The 18,417-nt window shown below is 39.2% G+C and overlaps 2 protein-coding genes across 4 annotated transcripts in view; one reads left to right on the forward strand and one right to left on the reverse strand.

The window, feature by feature from the left end:
* Positions 1 to 2,231, forward strand: part of msraa (methionine sulfoxide reductase Aa) — a 61,522-nt gene extending 59,291 nt beyond the window's left edge. The window contains exon 6 of the mRNA XM_057353502.1: positions 1,945 to 2,231. Within this exon, the coding sequence (XP_057209485.1) occupies positions 1,945 to 2,115 (171 nt within the window). The 3' untranslated portion in view covers positions 2,116 to 2,231. The remainder of the gene's footprint in view (positions 1 to 1,944) is intronic.
* A 225-nt stretch (positions 2,232 to 2,456) lies between these two features.
* rcan2 (regulator of calcineurin 2) overlaps positions 2,457 to 18,417 on the reverse strand; it is a 58,094-nt gene continuing 42,133 nt past the window's right edge. For all 3 annotated transcript variants that reach the window (XM_057353498.1, XM_057353500.1, XM_057353501.1), the window contains 3 exons: positions 16,590 to 16,763; positions 15,784 to 15,955; positions 2,457 to 7,263 (listed from right to left, as the gene is read on the reverse strand). In XM_057353498.1, coding sequence (XP_057209481.1) covers positions 7,109 to 7,263; positions 15,784 to 15,955; positions 16,590 to 16,763 — 501 coding nt within the window. In that variant the 3' untranslated portion in view covers positions 2,457 to 7,108. The remainder of the gene's footprint in view (positions 7,264 to 15,783; positions 15,956 to 16,589; positions 16,764 to 18,417) is intronic.

The raw sequence follows: 18,417 nt of genomic DNA on the forward strand, positions 1-18,417 counted from the left end.
TGTAGAAACAACATGGTGAATTCCATGCAAGGGGATGTCGGTGTATGTCGATAGAAATAGCTCATTCTAAGGTAATAAAAACATAACGCTTCATTCTGAACACTGAATAGTTATTAATAGTATATTGCATTTCTGTCAATCCTCCAAAAAATACACAATGGGCCTTTAATTATATATTATTTTAAAAACCAAGTGTCCAGAAAAGGCTAGCATGACTGGTCACCAGCATATGTTGTGTTTTGGATGCTGCAGTGCTGTTTTGCCCACAAGGCTTTTTGACCAACTTTGCCAGAAAAACCATGCTGGTTGATCGCTGATGAAGTTTAACTGGTGACTAACATGACACCAAACCAGCACCGACTACTCCGGCATAATTAGAACGGACCAGCATGCTGTCATTCCAGCAGGTCTTTATTTTAAAATCCAGGAATTTTCTGCACAGGATGAAGTTTGTCATCTGGTGAAAGCAGTCACATTTTTCACATTCCTACCGGTTAAACCTGTATTAATTTGTCTTATACTGGCAGAGCTCCCTGTGGACCCTTAGGGCACCTGACGGATGGATGTGCAGGTTTTGCTGGAGGTTTATAAAAAAGCCAGCGATAGAGAGAAAGAGAGATGATGTGTTTGTACCTAGCTCCTGTCTCCTGCAGCTGCTCCTAACAGGTGCAGAACTGCCTCTTGCCAGATGGTCAGCAAAATGTGGTATTTGGCAGGTTCCTTCATAGAATCGCCCTGCCTGAAATCACATTGCCAAGCACAGAAACTCAGAGATGGAGGGAAAGAGGTGAGAGAGGGAAAGAGGCTGGTCGCGCAAAAAGTTAAGTGACCAAATTTGTCAAAACCTTTCAGAATGAATTGCTTAACTTTGGGCAGAAATGCTGCTTTTTAGGGCAAAATCTTGAACCAAAGTGTCAGGTGAGAGAGCTACTGCACAAATGTTATATCGGAATAAACTAACAAAAAAAAGCTGTATACAATAACCCATTTGTCACCACTTTTATAGTAGTATTGTTAAAGGGATAGTTCGCCCAACAATAAAATCGTGTCATTTATTCATCCTCATTGGAAACCTATATGACTCTTTCTTCTGTGGAACACAAAGGAAGATATTTTGAGAAACGTCTCAGTGGTTTTTTGTCCATTTTTCCAAGTATCTTTCAGTGATTCTTCACTAAAGCCACAGTCCCCACCGCTGTCCCCCCATCAACCCTAAACAATTAAACTCACGGAGAGAAAAACAAAACCGATTGGATCGATATAGACGCCATGTGCAGGCTGTGAATGCTGCGGGGATCATTAGGAGGGTGTGCTTGTGCTTGGCCTCAGACACTAGGAGTGCCTCATCCTTCCCATAATCCTAATGGACTAGTTTGCACATCTGGAATGAGAGTGAACATCTGCCCATCCCTCTCCATTTAGACATTCCCATTTCTCTCTCTCTCTTTTTCTGTTTTCATCTCTAAATGAACGCTTTACTGTCTCACAAAGCGTCCAGCACAGTTCTGGCACAGAACAGCGGACAGCTGAGACTGTTAAACATCACAGCTCTGATGGCTCCGCTGTATTTATGAAATTGTGTGTTTGCAGTTCATTTAGCAAGAATGTGTCATGAAAATATGACTTTGCTTGCTCTTGAAAACCGAACAACTTTTTGAAGTCAACTTTTGACTGGAAAGTGTCTGTTGCTCTGTGGCGCTTGTTTGAGTATCGGAAATCATTAACATTGTTTATTAAACTTTTTATTTTCTGTCCGAAGTTTCATTTAACTGGCATTTCTTCCTTTTGAATGTTCGAGTTGAATTGATATAAACTGTAATCGTATCCATTTACAATCCAGGAACCTCAAGTTACCTGATATTTGTTACAACAACAATATAGCGGTTTCAGCAGGTTAAATCAGATGTCACTGCTTATTCAGCATGAGTGCTCTTCTCTTGACAGGTGCTGACTGAAGAGGGTTTTGGGGCCATCACAACAGAAATAGCAATGGTCAAGGAATTCTACTATGCAGAAGACTATCACCAGCAGTACCTCAGCAAGAATCCCAATGGCTACTGTGGACTGGACGGCACTGGGGTCTCCTGTCCAATAGGATTGAAGAGTAAAAATTAACACTCTCCTGTGATTGAATATTTCTATCATTTGCCTTAACTGAAACAATCTCTACTGCAATACCCAGGCCTTAAGGTCATTGTCATATTTAAATAAAATCGAAATCTACTGATTTCTGTTATTGGTTTGATATTGATTATAGTATCTTATGGCAATGACATTTATTCACGCATATCAGAATAGTTTTCAGGGCTACTGTCAGCATAAATGAAATTAGGTCTTAAAATGTGGACCCTTCTGTTTATAACAGACATGATGTGTGTGTGTGTGTGTGTGTGTGTGTGTGTGTGTGTGTGTGTGTGTGTGTGTGTGTGTGTGTGTGTGTGTGTGTGTGTGTGTGTGTGTGTGGTGTGTGTGTGTGTGTGTGTGTGTGTGTGTGTGTGTGTGTGTGTGTGTGTGTGTGTGTGTGTGTGTGTGTGTGTGTGTGTGTGTGTGTGTTTTAGATCCATCTGTCTTTTCCATGCGCTTACATGTCTATTTGTCCCTCCATCTGTCCGCTACCTATGTGTTTTCCTCCGTCCCATCAGCACAAACAAGCGCTCTCGTCCCTTTCTAAAAGCGTCGTGGCATATTTCTTCTCCTCAATTTAAAACTTGACTCCCGCACAAACAAACAGACGCTTTTAGATTCACGCAGCAGAATCGATGTTGTGCATCGATCAGAGAGCTTGAGCTGAGCTTCATTCACATTTTAATACCTTCAGGAAAGAAACGAATAATCAACCAGACCGAGGATTGAAGCATAAAGACAGTAATAAGTCAATAAAACTGTACAAATGTTTGTGTCATTGAGAATAGACAATATTCTTCTGAGGTCAAACAGTCAGGCTCATAACTTGGTTTTCGTGGCACGAATGGGAAAGCAATTGGTATTTGTTGGTGGATCCTGGGACTGGAGCATGTGTGGTTTTGGCTAATCCTTTGAGCAGGTGGCTACCACTCCATGTACCTATTCCTCTGCCCAACTGAGAGGGCTCCCTGGGTACAGCTGGCCATACTGCTCAGGAACCTGGCCTGGCGCAGCATCTAACACACTGCTATCAGCAATGCTGTAAAACAAGAACGATCGGTGACGCAGGTACTTTGGCCTTCTAACCTGGAACTGGAACACACACATCATGTTCACTTTGACTAGCCAAATGGCTCTGGTCATATGCTTAAATTTAGAAAGCTAAAAGTAAATTCAAAGGGATAACTATTGCTCACATGATATGTAATAGGGTACAATAGGAAGATGCGTTTATTGTCTTAACGCTATAACATAAATGTAGTGAAATGTAATGTACATTTTGTTTCAAAAATTAAAACGCTCATTAAATGCATTTAACACGTTTAACATCTGTTACTGTGCATTGCCATCTTCTGGTAGAATAGTGAAATTGCATTTTCAGTCAGCCTAAATAAAACGGCTCAAATCGCATGGATTTGGAAAGATTTATCATTTATTTATTCATTTATATTAAACTGACGTCTTAGATGAGAGCGAGTGAGAGAAAATGCTCGAAAATATTGGTGAGTGTAACTAAACGCCCATTCGACAATTTATTGTGGTTCGAGGTAAACGTGTTTATGAGGACACAGCAAAGTGTATATATTTATTATTGTTTGCATTTTAATATTACACGTGTAAAAGGGGAAAAAATTAATAAAATGTCTTACCTATTGTAACTTTCTACTGGCGGTCACTAATAAGCGTGTAGTGTTAATGGCTCTCCACAAGAGGGCACTGACGACACTTATGTAACATGAGTGAAATCGCCTTTAAATCTTTATATTATTTGCCAAGCAGGATGGCTGTCCACAAAGAAAGCGTATCATTGCACATGACCTTGACGCAAAAATCTGTCATCAGAAAGGGACTGGTCACAATCAAGTCTCAAAATCTGACCTTACCGTCTTACCTTGAAGATACCGTGTGGTCGGTCTAAAAATACACAAGTATAAGTATTATACTTATATAAGTATTCTGAGACATTCCAAACTATGGTGGCTTACATCATGACTTGGACTAAATTTCAGTCAGAACTACATTTTCGGTAGACTACGTCGTTGCGCCTCTTTTAACGAGGGAGTCAGAAATATGATGCTGTAAAAACAACTGAAGCATCTTATTGTAGTCTGTCATCATTGGCTGAGATGTAGCGCGAGAACACTTGACTGACAGGCCTTACGTCAGCATCGCCCTAGAAACCGTACGACTTGGTTTGTGCTAAGAATAATAAAAAGAGAAACGGCGAGCATCTAAACAAAAGACTTTTGTGTGCTATTTTTTCCAAATAACAATACTTAAAAGGCTTTTTTAGTGAGGTGAAGTCGGGGATTTTTTCACTTGTTTTCTTTCCCTTTTATTCCCCCTTATTCTTTATATTTATATAATAATAATTATTATTCATGTGAAATGAATTTGTAATTTTAACCCAACCCCCCTTACTTGTTCCTTTCTTTTTCATTTATTTATTTACATCACCCTTTAAAAGTTTAGGGTCACTTATAAACCTTAATGACCGAATTAATTTTGTAGACAAAACTATAATTTGCTAACATATTAAAATATTTAATTGCAAAGCTAACAGTTTGTTCACTTAAAATGCTTTAGAAAAAAACTTTATCCAAACATTAAAGAAAAATGTGAAGGGAGCTCCTTGCTGTTTAAAAGAAAAGTGGCACCTCAGTCATCAGACCACACCGTTGATTTAAAACCAAACTTTTTTAATACTAACAAAGAATCATCTCGACTACTCGTACATGGCTACCATGAATATTTGTACAAAAATGCAGTAAAAATATTATTGATTAATATATACAGATATGTCTCCATAGTGTCGGCAGGCAGGACGTACATGTATATGACAAGAAGACCGACGGTCTTGCACGAGTATACACAATACAGATATTGTTTCCCAACATCAGTGACACAAACTCCAGATCAAAGACTTTAAGAACAGAGATAATATCATGTCTTCAGGAGTACATGAAAAAAATACAATTACTGAATGATACAGTCATGTGAAAGTGCAATACAGAACAATACAAAAATATTTAATTACAGGACAGTAAGGAAGGCTGGCAGCGTGTGAGACTGCAATAGTGTTTGTATATCTTGTGAATCGAGAATGGGGAAGAGCAGTCTGACCAATCAGGCAAAATGGATTGGGGCCGCGTGTATCATTTATGTGATATTGCTCTCATTCTTTGTTCTAATCCAATATGTGTTGTTAAATTTTCTCTAACAGAGAACAGGTTACACATTGCTGACCCGAACAACTCTTTTTTTTTTGTCAGCGTTATCAAATAAGGCTTGAGGTCACCGAAGCACAATAAATCCCTGTGTGTCATAATACAGATTGTGATGTCATAGAGCGGTATATATACCCTGTTCCCACAACAAGAGTCATTGCTTCAGTTAAAGTGTGAAGACGTTGGGATGTATTCTACATTCAGGCTAACCATTTCTTTCATTCAGACTAAAGGAAAAATCCAACCCAGTAGTTTCAAGAAAATTAACAGGTTGTGCAAGTTGACACTGGCTACCACCCTTAACACACCGATAACACTGAACAACAGACATTTAAGCCTGATAACCTCTTTAAATTTACAATATACTCATGTACAACAATACCTTAAACGTAGGGCGTCATCAGCTATCACAGAAATGACATCACAGTGTTAATGTATTGTCTGGGACTAGACTCGTTTATAGTCTTGGAAGAAGTTGAAATTAATTCAACATTATCTTTATATTGTACTGTATGTAGATATGACAACTGCGAGGCATTTTGTGCCATGTTTTCTGACTACATATGTTGTGTAGTGCATTTTGTGTCTCAAATCTATGACTACAGTTTTTGAAGAGTACTGCGGCTACGTACAGCTATCATGTTTAATTCGATAATCCGTAAATAAATTAGGCAAAAATTGACTTCACCCTCCTAATATTTGCTTTCAACCACTGTGTAATAGCACTTGGAAGATCTGTTTTACTAACTCCGTTGCATCGTGCATGTCTTCTGTTACGTGACTGTAAATGAACTTGCGTGTGAATGAAGTCTCACAGACCACGAGGAAACCTACGTATGGATCGCTCACAACAACATGAAACTCTAGAAACAAGTAACCATGCATATTACAGACTTCATTAAATGACACCAGATTGATGACGTAATCTAATCTGGAATAAATTCTTTTGTCATTTTCAGTTTTTATAAGGAAACGTCCGTTTGACCCCCCAAAAAAACACATTGAACAAAAGTCAGACCAACTCATAGGTTCTATCAAAAGGTGCATGATTATACAATAAAAATCTCAGCTCCTTTTTTGAAAAGCATCGTTTTTCTGTAAGAACACTGTTGGCAAGACACACTGACAATTATTCACAGCAGGAAATAAAAACAATACAGTTTGCTATCAGAAGGTTACCAGAACATGCATTGGCATAATGGGAAAGATTCCTGTGGTCAACTGCGCTCATTGCTACGCATGATTTAACAATATTGAGAAAAAAACTGTTAGGCAATATATATATTTCTAAGGGTTACTGTGCCACATGCAGCGCTGGTGTTAAGCCACATCCGGTGGCTAGCATGCCCTTATGAAGAATGTACTTTTAATGGCTTCATTGGGTACAAATAGTAAATATTTGTGGTGCAAGAGCAAAACCAAATGGCCAGCTATCAGCCAATAGGCATATCTGACACCATCACGTGCCACAGCCCAGGAGCCAATCGAAACGTAGGTGAGAGCAGGAATGGGTACATGCTGCCTCTAACTGGTGAGAGGATGAATGATATTACGACGGAGTAAGATTGAGAAACGGGTACAGAGTATTGACAACATAAAAAAATAGTGTGACACACATTGAAGATTGTACACTTGTGTGTGCTGAACGAGGAACACGGATTCGGAGTCCCTCAGACCCTGGTCCTGAAGGGGGATGGCAGAGGTCCTGTGAAGGGAATGGGGAGGGTACAGATCCTCCCGTGTGGGAACTGTAGAGTTCAGTGCGAGACGGGCAGGTCTGGACGTCGGGTCTGGATGATTTTTGGTTTAGGGTTGGTCTTTGGTTCCTCCTCTTCTTCTGCGTCACTGTCGCAGACGTGGACCACCACGCTGGGCGTAGACTCCGTGCCTGCATGAAGCTCAAACTTCTCACCTATGAGCACAGAAGGGAAGATTCGGTCAGCTTAACGCTGTTTACTGTATATATTACCATGAACATATTTGAGGGTGCTTGGCAAATAAACCGTACATGTATGGTGTGACAGCAAAAATCTAGAATAAGAACTAACAATGAGGATAAATCTCTCTTATTCTATTTTATAATATAAATATAAATAATATATACATACCACAATCAAACATGAAAATTAAAATATTAAATATATATATATATATCAAAACAAATGCAAACACACTGCAAAAAATTCTTATATTGTATTTTTGTTTTCCAGTAACAAGTATTTACCAAAAATATGACCTAAGATATTAAATCTGAGAAAAGACAATTTAAGAAAATATCTGCCAATGGGGCAATAAAAAGATTTTGGTCTTTTTTTTCTGAAAACAAGCTTTATTATTCTAGGTCATTTGCTTTTTAAGAAAATGTGTCTTGACTGAAACATTGAAGGATATTTGTACTGGAAAACAGATTTTTTTTTGCAACGTTTGTATATTTCATCCTCATCCATTCAGGCTTTGGACAACAAAACACCTTAACAGATGAAAGTCGGGGCTTTTAAATGGAGAATTAAATGATCTAGTAATTTCTGCCCAATTCTAAAAGCCACGTCTAGGGGGCGCTCTCTGACATCGCTGTGAGGAAAGTTATTGGTGGATATTTTAAGAAGTCATAATTGCTGTGGTAGCCAGAAAAAAACTGCATTGATCCATGCAGTAGCTTTTTAAGTATTTGACATCACAGAACCAACCGTGGATGCTGAGAAACTACAACCCTTATGCAAAGAAAATATATTTTCCTGTCAATATATGAAACAATTTCATATATATTTGAAAATATACAGAATAATATTTCTATTTTAATATATTGAAAAATATAAGCACTTGGTTTCAACATATGGAAATGTATGATATAATACTGTATATTGCATTGTATTTTCCAGTATATTCCCATATATTTCGTAAGGTATCTCTGTTCACCTGGCCTTGGTTTCTATGATTTTACTTTAAAACTCGACCCTCGCACACATTCCCTCGCAATTCTACATCACTCACCATCCCTGCTATACAAAAGACTGGAAAGAGTACAAAAATGTGCTGAACAGATATGCATGTGTGTTTGCAGGACAGCGTTAAATCAAAGTTTACCACGATGCCCTTGGGTGGCATAAATGTGCAGTGCATTGTGGTTACCCGGTGGATTCAACGCATGTAATGGCCCTCTTATCTAATTCTCTTTCAATTCTCTGTCCTGCTCGCCCTCCCGCACTCTTTCTCTCTCTCTCTGAATGTGTGTTCATTCATCTCTACCCTGTGCTTTCTCACATTCTCACATACACAAACAAACACGCACAAAGCGCTTCCTGACTGTTTTGCCCCAATTCCTCTTCCAGTTACACATCTCATATTTTATTCATTCACAACACGCTCGTTCAAACAATCTCACTGCTACGTCCCTGCAAAATTCACAAACCCATTGCTCTTTATGTGTCTTGCTTCCACCACTCTCTGTTCTGTAGTCTCCCGAGAGCTCTCTCTGAATCTGCTGTGACGTCAATGCTGCATATTGACGTCAAGGGTCAGACAGTCAGGGAAGGAATGGGAGCACGTAAGCTCATTAAAGTAAAAAAGTATGCATCGAAAGTAGACCTCCATAGCTGCCGTTCAAAACGAGAGGACTAAATTGTAAGGTTAGTCATCCCTGAAATACAAGAGGGGGGATGCTAAATACCACCATGAAAACGAGGCTTTCTTACAACAGCAGTGATCTCATTGGCATGCAGAGCACAACTCCTCGGCTCTACCCTGCAGTTCTTGAGCGTCGCTCATCAAGAGGCATGCGTGTGCGCGACAAGCGTCTAAGAAGGACGGAGGGGGTGAACGAGTATGGCCGTGGAAAGGCCAGATGGATTTAGAGTGGGTTTAGGGGGCCGGCACAAGGAAGCGATGGGGGTATTTTTAGAGCATTCTTTTAAAAGAGGTGTAAAACGCCTCCTCTCCAGAAGCCCTCCTTTCCAAAAATGACTATTTCTGAATTCCATAGCAACCGTCCAAAAATAAGCTCGTCTTTTGATTAAAAAAAGCTTTTTTGTAGTGGGAACTATACAGGCATGAGTGAAGGAGGATTCAGTTTGATATAGGCACAGCTGCGGATTGAATAAGAGCAAGTGAATGAAAAGTGCTTGAAAGCAATTGATGTGTATTTGGCTCCAGCACCGTGACTAAAAATACACGTAACTATTAAAAACTGGGTAATGCTGTACAGTACTTTGATCCATTGAAAGCTTGCACAATAGCGCTATTAAAAGTGCTGGTTAACCCTTTAGGGTTCTCACACCTTTGTTGTGATGGCAAACATTTAGAAAAAAAGAATGAAGATAAATCTCTCGTATGCTATTTTATAGGATAAATATAAATATTATAAACAATGTAATATTAACAGCTTGTTTTCTAAATTTTGCTATGTCACGCACCATAGGACACATGTACGATTTATTTATCATGCACCCTTATTCTTATTGTATACCTCAAATACCCTTATGGAATAGTTCACCAAAATGTATTCACCCTCATGTCACTCAAAACCTGTATATGACTTTCTTCTGTGGGACACAAAACATTATACTTATACACAAAACAAAAAAATCTGAGAAATGTCTTAGTGGTTTTGTGTCCATACAATGGAAGTCAATGGGGGCCAGTGTTGTTTGGTCACCAACATTTATCAAAATATCTTCTTTTGTGTTTTGAAAAAAAAATGACATGAAGTTGAATAAATAACCAAAGAATTACAATTTTTGGTAAACTCTCTCTTTAAATATTTCAGCGTAGCACAAAACTAGACATTTATAATAAATAAATAAATAAATTTAGTTTATTTATTGAGAACCATTAAGTTTGTTTATTTCTAAAAAGATTCTTACTAATTGTTTTAGGCAGGCATATCACAGTTGTATATTTCCCTGATTTTCCATGACTGTATAGCCCTTATATTCAAGAAACTACAGTTGTCAACACGTTGCTGCAGATAAAAAGAAATATTAGTTTATATTAAAGTCAAAAGTGTACTGAGAATTGTGCAAATCACAATAAAGGCTATGAACTTTGAAAATAAATACAGTGTTAGTTTGTGTGTCAGCTTCAAGGTGTGCATCCACAGACTTCTTTGTACTTTGTGTAAAAGACTGGTCTCTGCTTGGCTCCAGGTTTTTTTTATCTAAGCATTCCACAGATACAGCAGGAACATTTCAAGTATCGTTGCTTTCTCGAGGTGAAGCGGCTGGGTATGTGCCTTGTAAACAGGGCAGGGAACAACAAAAAGCATTTTGCTTTAATGAGCTTCAGTGTGCATTGTTGTACTGTATGATTTCACTGTGAGCATCTCCAACACAAAAGTGTGTATGGAAACAGAGTAACACACAAACACATGCGTAATGATGGAAAAAAACTTCCACAACGACCACAATCATTATTGCCATCAAACAGCAGTCTAACATGGACAAGGTGCCTGAACTGAATGGGCTGTTTGTTTAGCTTGCCACATGGTTCCACTTGAGCGCTGTTGACTGCTCACCAGTTTGTTTCTGTTTCTTATTCGCATTCAATCGCTATTAATCTGAACAGTAATCGAAACCCATCATGGGCTGACGGGGTCATGTCGAACATTCAGAGACGGTGAAATTTCAAAGCACAAAGTTCTTAATTATTGGTCAAATAGGTTGCAACTTACATATAGAATTCTGTGATTCTGTGTACTTCACATATGAGCTAATATATCCTTCTATTTCCGTAAATAAAACTATCCTGGATAACAAAAACAATCCTTTAAAAAAATAACGTCCCGGGAACCAAAAACTAATGTTAGGGGGGCATTCTGGGAACGTTCCTATAACGTTATGGGACCCAAAAACTGTTGGCTGGGATATATGTAAAGACCATTCTTTTTATGGCCAGTCTGTGACTTCTCGAAAAACTGTAAACACTCCAGATCGTCTGACCACAGAAGAGGTTGTAAAACCACATCATCCCGGAGCAGTGGACCATTTTCATTATCCTGCTTCGGGATTATGCAAGAGTCTCTGAGTGACTTACACAACCTCCCAGAGAAAACTGAGAAGATCTAGCGGTCCTGCTTTTAGTATGTATACAGTATGTTATTACAGTAAGTGCAGTATGCATGCATGATGCATGGTTTGTCATATTGATGTAAAACAGTGTAACACGCATTTTCCATTAAGCACATCGTTGTATGAATCTCAAGGGCAGTGGCTGAATTAAGTCTCTGCAAAAGACTTAGAGTGAAAGTTCACCCAAAAATCCACTTTGTGTGATTTTTACTCACCCACATGGCGTTAAACATGTTTAGAGAACGTCCGGCGTCTTCGGAGCACAAATAAAGATATTTAGGTGCCATCTGAGAGCTTTCCAGGCCTCCTCATTGAAACCATGGTATCAGTTTTTGCCAAGGTCCAGAAAAGTCCATCCGCTCATAGTGGCTCAGTTGAATTTTTTTGAAGCGACGAGAATGCTTTATGTGCGAAAAACAAAGACAGAGGAAAATATATCGATTAAAGTCGATATTTTGGTTTGTTTTTCGCACATAAAGCATTCTCGTCGCTTAAAAAAAAATCAACTGAGCCACTATGCGCGGATGGACCAATTTAACGATGTCTTTACTTTTCTGGACCTTGGCAAAAACTGACCAACGGCTCACTCCACCCCCCCCCTTTCAAAGCACTACGGTGGCTGGCACAGGGCTAAGATGTCGTCACATTGTCGCTTCTTTCCCGAAGGAGATAACGTATTTACGAAACGAGCTTGTTTCGTTTAGGGCTACTGTAGAAACAACACGGCGAATTCCATGTAAGGGGACCCACATTGTATGCAGATAGAAATAGCTCATTCTAAGGTAATAAAAACATGACGCTTCATTATGTAAGGTCTTTATACACCTCTGAACACATAGTTATATTGCATTTCTTTCAAAAGAGAATAAAGAAAACTTTGAGACTCATTGTCTTAAATATGGATAGCCTTTAGGAGTATGTAAAGCATTTATCTGAATAACAAAAATAAATGTTTCAACTCTCTGTAAAGCCACGGCTCATTTGTTTACACGGGCAATAACTCCATTACATAAATAATATAGGGTAAAACATCAGAGTTAAGCTCGAACACCCCCATAGTTATTTAGAGAAAACCAGACAGAGAGAGATTTAAAATTCAGCAGGATGTTGTCATGTGATTTTGAAATTGATCCCTTGAGGCTGAGAGTCCATAATGCCAAGTCCTGTTGCATAATTCAAATGTTCCTACTTCATAATCCCCAAACGCCTTTTTACACTGTCAGCTAAAAATAGACCAAACAAACAGTGGGTGACATTCAATATTGACCTGCTTCCATAAGTGATGTACTGCCAACCAGAGCATTTAAGCCTGGCTTCCCGGAGGCTGCGTACTGCAACATGCTCACGTGCAAACCACGCACAACAAGGCAACATGGCCAAACTGTGCCAAACAGCTGACAAGATGATGATCTTTCCAGGAAGGCAGATGGATCAGAGTGATATATTTTAGATACATTACGAGAAATGTATCTAAATTGATCTCATGGGTAAAAACTCTGATGGATTCTCTGTTGTATAGTCTAAATCAGCTGTGAAGATAATTGACAATAACAATGTTTTGTTTTTGCTGGATTTTTGGAAAAATGCAGTGCCGCAGATATATAGAGCTAATAGACATAATGGCTACGAATGAGGGTCGGCATTATTTCAGTGCTCGATACAGAGAAATATCAGGCTTCTTAAAGCCATTTTAAGTACTCTAGAACATTCTCAGTGGGGGCTGTGGTGGTCCCCTGAGGGAAGATGGGTCCGGGGGGCACAGTTTTTGTGAAATATAGAAAATTATTTTTGTCAACATCAGAAAAATAAGACCACCAACCAAAATAATTGATGTTCCAGCATTGTATAATTGAATATGTCTTTGGTTTAATAATAATACGTTTTTATCTGGGGGACCACAAAGCAATGCGACCCGCACAAGGGGGGGCCTTACAACGAAAACGTTTGAGGACCACTGCTCTAGAAAACACTTCTTTATTTAGAAAGTAATATATTCATTTAAATCTTAAAATAATATTAAAACAATGGCAACAATTTCTATTGTACTTTCGATGTAGCACCAGTGTTTTGAAATCCCTCGAGCAGAGTAACTGAGCTAATGTCTGGGTCTGGCAGGCGGTCTAGTATTATTGAAAATCAGAAGCAGAAACTCCAGACTGTATTGTTTATATGAGGTCATTGGAATGGGCATGCTGATATGACTGTGAGATGATATTCATTAAACAAGAGTCAATACTGGCAGACCTGCTGTCCTGATGCATTATGCATGGGTTACTTGCAAAAACAGGCAAGCTTGCTCTTTCTAGCCTGTGCAATACATATCAAATCATTGATGCATCACACGCTACCCCCGTAACCAAAAAATTGTACATGGCAAAGAATTTGGACACGATTTTAAATGTAACAGAATCGCCTATTTCAGTTGCATCCAGGTGCATAAAAACAAGCATTCACTCATGCAATCTCCAACAGGATGAGGAGGTGTTTGGTGCTAAGCTATGGGAAGAGGATTCATGTGTAACATCAAGAAAAAATTCCAGTCGTGTCATTTGTAATTAATACAGGATAATATAAAAAACGAATTAAAATTGTTGGTGGACCATTACTCGGTGACTGGAGGTCCACAGAAACAGGAAGGCACATTTGAAAAGGTCACCAAGATGACCTTAATGTGCTTATTTAAACAGAGATGGTCGAGTTGTTCCCATGAGAGCTAGTGTACACTGTAGGAAATGTAGTGTAAATTTGTATGTTCAGTTATTTTTACATGAGCAGTTTTAGATTCTATTACCATTAATGGTAGCATGTGAACCGGCATCGGAATTGACTGAGATGTAGACTCACAATGATCATCTGTGTCTGCACTGCAGTCTCTAAACTGTATATTTACAAATTAACCATAAAAGTGTGACGTCCACAGTACTGGCCTGCTGTTTACATTCCCAGCTTGCACTGCAGCACTAAAACATTTGTAATCCTGTAACACGCAACTTACTGGATGGAAGAAAAGAACATTGCGTGTGAAGAAAACACTGCAAACCCGTACCTAGAACGCAGTTCAAATACAGTGTGGATATTTTACAGTGTTTATTTTTTATGCCAGAAAATGACCTAGTCGGATTTGATTTGAAAATACAATCGATTTTATTGAATGATATACCTGCTAAATCTTGTATAATTTTGGCAATAGTTAAGAGTGTACTCACAAGCCTACTGTATGCATGTGTGTGTGTGTGGTCCATACCAACATAGCACCCTGTCTGCACTGACTGTCAAACACCCAGATAAGGAGCATCTCTAGTGCAGGTTTAATCAAAACACACCACAGCCTCACAAGCACTCAGTACAGTAACTACACAGCAAAATCGCCAGTGTTAAAAAGGGTCAAATTAACTCTCACAGTGTTTATATAATCCACGCTTTGAGAGTGTGGATTATATATACACTGTGAGTGTTAATTTGACTTTTTTAATACTGGCGATTTTACTGTGTACTACTACTACACACACGCACAGACAGTTGAAGGTCAGCAGTAGAAGAGCGATCAGTGATTGGGTGATGCAATCACCTGTACCGCAGTTAAGAGGACAATTTACAGTAAAACAACGACTGAGTTTAACGGACGTGCTTGATTCGAGAGGATAACTATGTGTAGCATAGCACGTCCTAATGGAAAACTCTATTGCTCAGGGGTTGCTCTTTCATAGCTCAGGAGAATAAAAGGTCCAATGTGTCATTTTTGGGAGGATCTATTGAAATGCATTATTTAAAATATAATTCAAATATATTATATTGAAATATAACATACCTATATACTCAGAGGTGACCTGAAGCGTTATGTTTTTATTAGCTTAGAATGAGCTTTTTCTATCTGTATACATGTACACCCGCGGGTCCCCTTGCATTGGCCATGTTGTTTCTACAGTAGCCCTAAACGGACAGACTGCTCTACAGAGCGCGTTTCGTAAATACGTTATCTCCTTCGGCAAAGAAGCAAAAACGTGCCGACATCTTAGAGCTGTGTCAGCCACCATAGTGCTTCGTGAGGGAGGGGTGGAGGGAGCAGTTGGCTGCAATTCGCACCTCACCACTAGATGCCGCCAAATTTCATACACTGGAGCTTTAATCGAGCTCGCAGCTATGTCTCATATTAAAATCTCTGACATGTGATTGCAGACTGGTTGCTGAGCAAATCTGAGCCTTTTAGAGATCAATACTAAAACTATAAAGGAGACATGCGACATCATCTATGAAGCAGATTTAAACTAACTTCTGTCTAAGAGAAACAACATTAAAGATGCATGACCCTAAGAGGAGAAAATGGTGCCACAAGCTTCTGACAGAATGTGATGTGATGAGCTGTGACTGACCGGGGCCGAGTTTGGCAACGGCGTAGAGCAGGTCGTAGTTAATAACCGGTGTTGCTTCATCAATCTGTTGCCAGCCGACTGGAGGTGAGCCAGGAGGGGAGATGAGGAACTGTTTCGAAGGCTGGGGAGGAGCCAGGTGCAAATTGTCTCCATCGGACGTTGGGTTCTGCACCTGAGAGCCAAGAACGTGTTAGGATGCAGTTAAACAAACGCAGTTCTCTTTCCATACTGAATAAGAACACTTAATGATGATCAACTCTAAGGTTCTCAACCCTGGGGTCATGACCCTGTGTGCAGTGGTGCCCCCAGGATTTTTTTTATGGGGTGGCACAAAGGGGCCAGTACAAATCTTAGGGTGGCACATTTAAAAAAATGTATTATGCCTGAATCTAATGGTTAAGAGTTTTGACATTGCTATTAATACTACTGGGAACATGTAAAGTTTTTACTAGTATTATGATTAATAAATATTACTACTATTATTCTAATATAAAAATAAAAATAAAATTATTTAAAAATCTCATTCTGGTTGGGGGGGCCAATGGGGATCAGTGACTTTTTTGGGGGGGCCGCGGATCCCCCTGCTCCCCCTTGGGGCCGCCACTGCCTGTGTGAGGTCACCAAAGATCCAGGACAATTTATGTAATAATTCTACCAACTGTACAGTATCTTTTTACAATAATATTTTCAAAAGTTTGAAATTATATAGCAGTATGTATGTATACATAGTTAAACATCTGCACACACCCAAAAATGTACGTCTTGTCAAATTTCTGCGACACTTTTGGGAACTGAGCTTCTCTCACCTGGGCAAAATATAGTTTGAGTTTTTTCCCTCTGAAAGGCGTCTCGTGCAGTTCTATCCTGGCGCTGGCAGCTGCTTTGGGGTTACTGAAGTTGATTCGTACACGTCGGAAGCTCTTAAACTGCTGGAACGTCACACCTTCATCGTACGCAATAAAAAGCGCTTCAAACATTTCCTGTAAGACAAAAAGAGGAGAATTAACAAGGGACGAATATTCTGATTCTGTCCACAGGCAAATGTCAAGGCATGAATAATTCATATATCTTCAGAGAGGACAACGAAAGCCAAGCAAGCAATGAAAAACTCTTTACACTGAGCCAGAAACAAGCAAGGCCGGTACAGCGATATCAATCTTATCAGGGCCATGAGAAAACGATTGCCATTAGTGTCCGCATATCACTGGATGAACACTCATTGTATTGTTTTATGAGACAGAAAGCTTTCTGGATTGGGAGAAAATCCTCAAAAGATATTCAGTCAGCTCAGCCAGAATTAGATCCTGCTGGACAAATGAATCTGTCATGACACTTCATATTTATTTCCTTAAATAAGGTTAGGAAAAAGACGCTTTGGGAAAAGGTATCTTTTGAAGTTTCTGTAATGATACAATCAGCAAATATTATGCTGGGCCCATAAAGGTCGATTAAATCAAATTTAAGAAGATATTCTGAGAAATGTCTCGATGGATTTGTGTCCATACAATGGAAGCCAATGGGGGCCAATGTTGTTTGGTTACCAACGTACTTCAAAAATTTTCTTTTGTGTTCTGCAAAAGAAAGTCGTACAGGTTTGGAATGATGAAAGAATTTGCATTTCTGGGTGGACTCTCCCTTAAATAATGCCCACTTCCCACTTCAACCAATTACTACTTTCCAAAAAAAAGCGTCATCAAATGTACGTAGGCTATCACATTCCTGATTTGATTGTTCAACTTAGTGAGGTATTTAATGTGTTATTTTGAGAGACCTGTTTAAACTGCTAATGTCTCAGTGTTGTTTTGTCCTTTAAAAGGCAAACTTTTAAAGGCACTCGGATAAGACCAATGAATGCACCAAAAATTAGACCACAAAACTTTCAAATTAAATTCCAATTAACTGCTAGTGAAACACTTCAACATGACAACAAATAATGTAAAAAAACACACATATCCAGAACTGGCAGGCATGAGGTCTTAAACATTATGTGCAGAGACAGGACTTTCCTCTCAATACAAGTAGACATCAATAAAAATCATGTAATAGGGTGATAACATTAAGTTATCACTTATGAAATTGTGACTGTGCTCTATAAGAATACCAAGACAGAGAGTGAGGACACAAATATCTAAAGCTACAGAGACAGATGGATCACTGAGCCAGCTTTCCTCATCTGCGTCAATTCGCCAAACACCTTGTATCCTGTCACAACCTGTGAGAAACCTCCAGTATACCAGTATATATCTCCGTTCCATGAGAGACTGTCCCTGGAGATGACAGCTGTGGATGTGTCGTGTCAACTGCGTGTCAGGATGTGAGGTGTACATCAGCGGTGACAGCTGGCCCGTCTCTGAATGACTCCACAACAGTAGGTGATGCCAGTTGAGTCGATGAGAGTGTTGAGCGGCATATGTGCACAGAATCTATAATCTCCTTCATGACTCAGCGCTTCTATCAAACTTCCTTAAATAAAGCCAGTGCTAATAATATAACAGGAACTTATTGGTGTGTGAAATGCTAAATCACCCCAAAGTTCATTTTTTGTGCGCAAGTTGCTGTTTCGTCACTCAGTGACTTCAACTGAATCGAACAAGTTACATAATGAACAATGTCTAAGAACCGACATTTCTGTCA

The sequence above is a fragment of the Triplophysa rosa genome, linkage group LG15 (assembly GCF_024868665.1).
Source record: "Triplophysa rosa linkage group LG15, Trosa_1v2, whole genome shotgun sequence".
In the NCBI taxonomy this organism is placed as follows: domain Eukaryota; kingdom Metazoa; phylum Chordata; class Actinopteri; order Cypriniformes; family Nemacheilidae; genus Triplophysa; species Triplophysa rosa.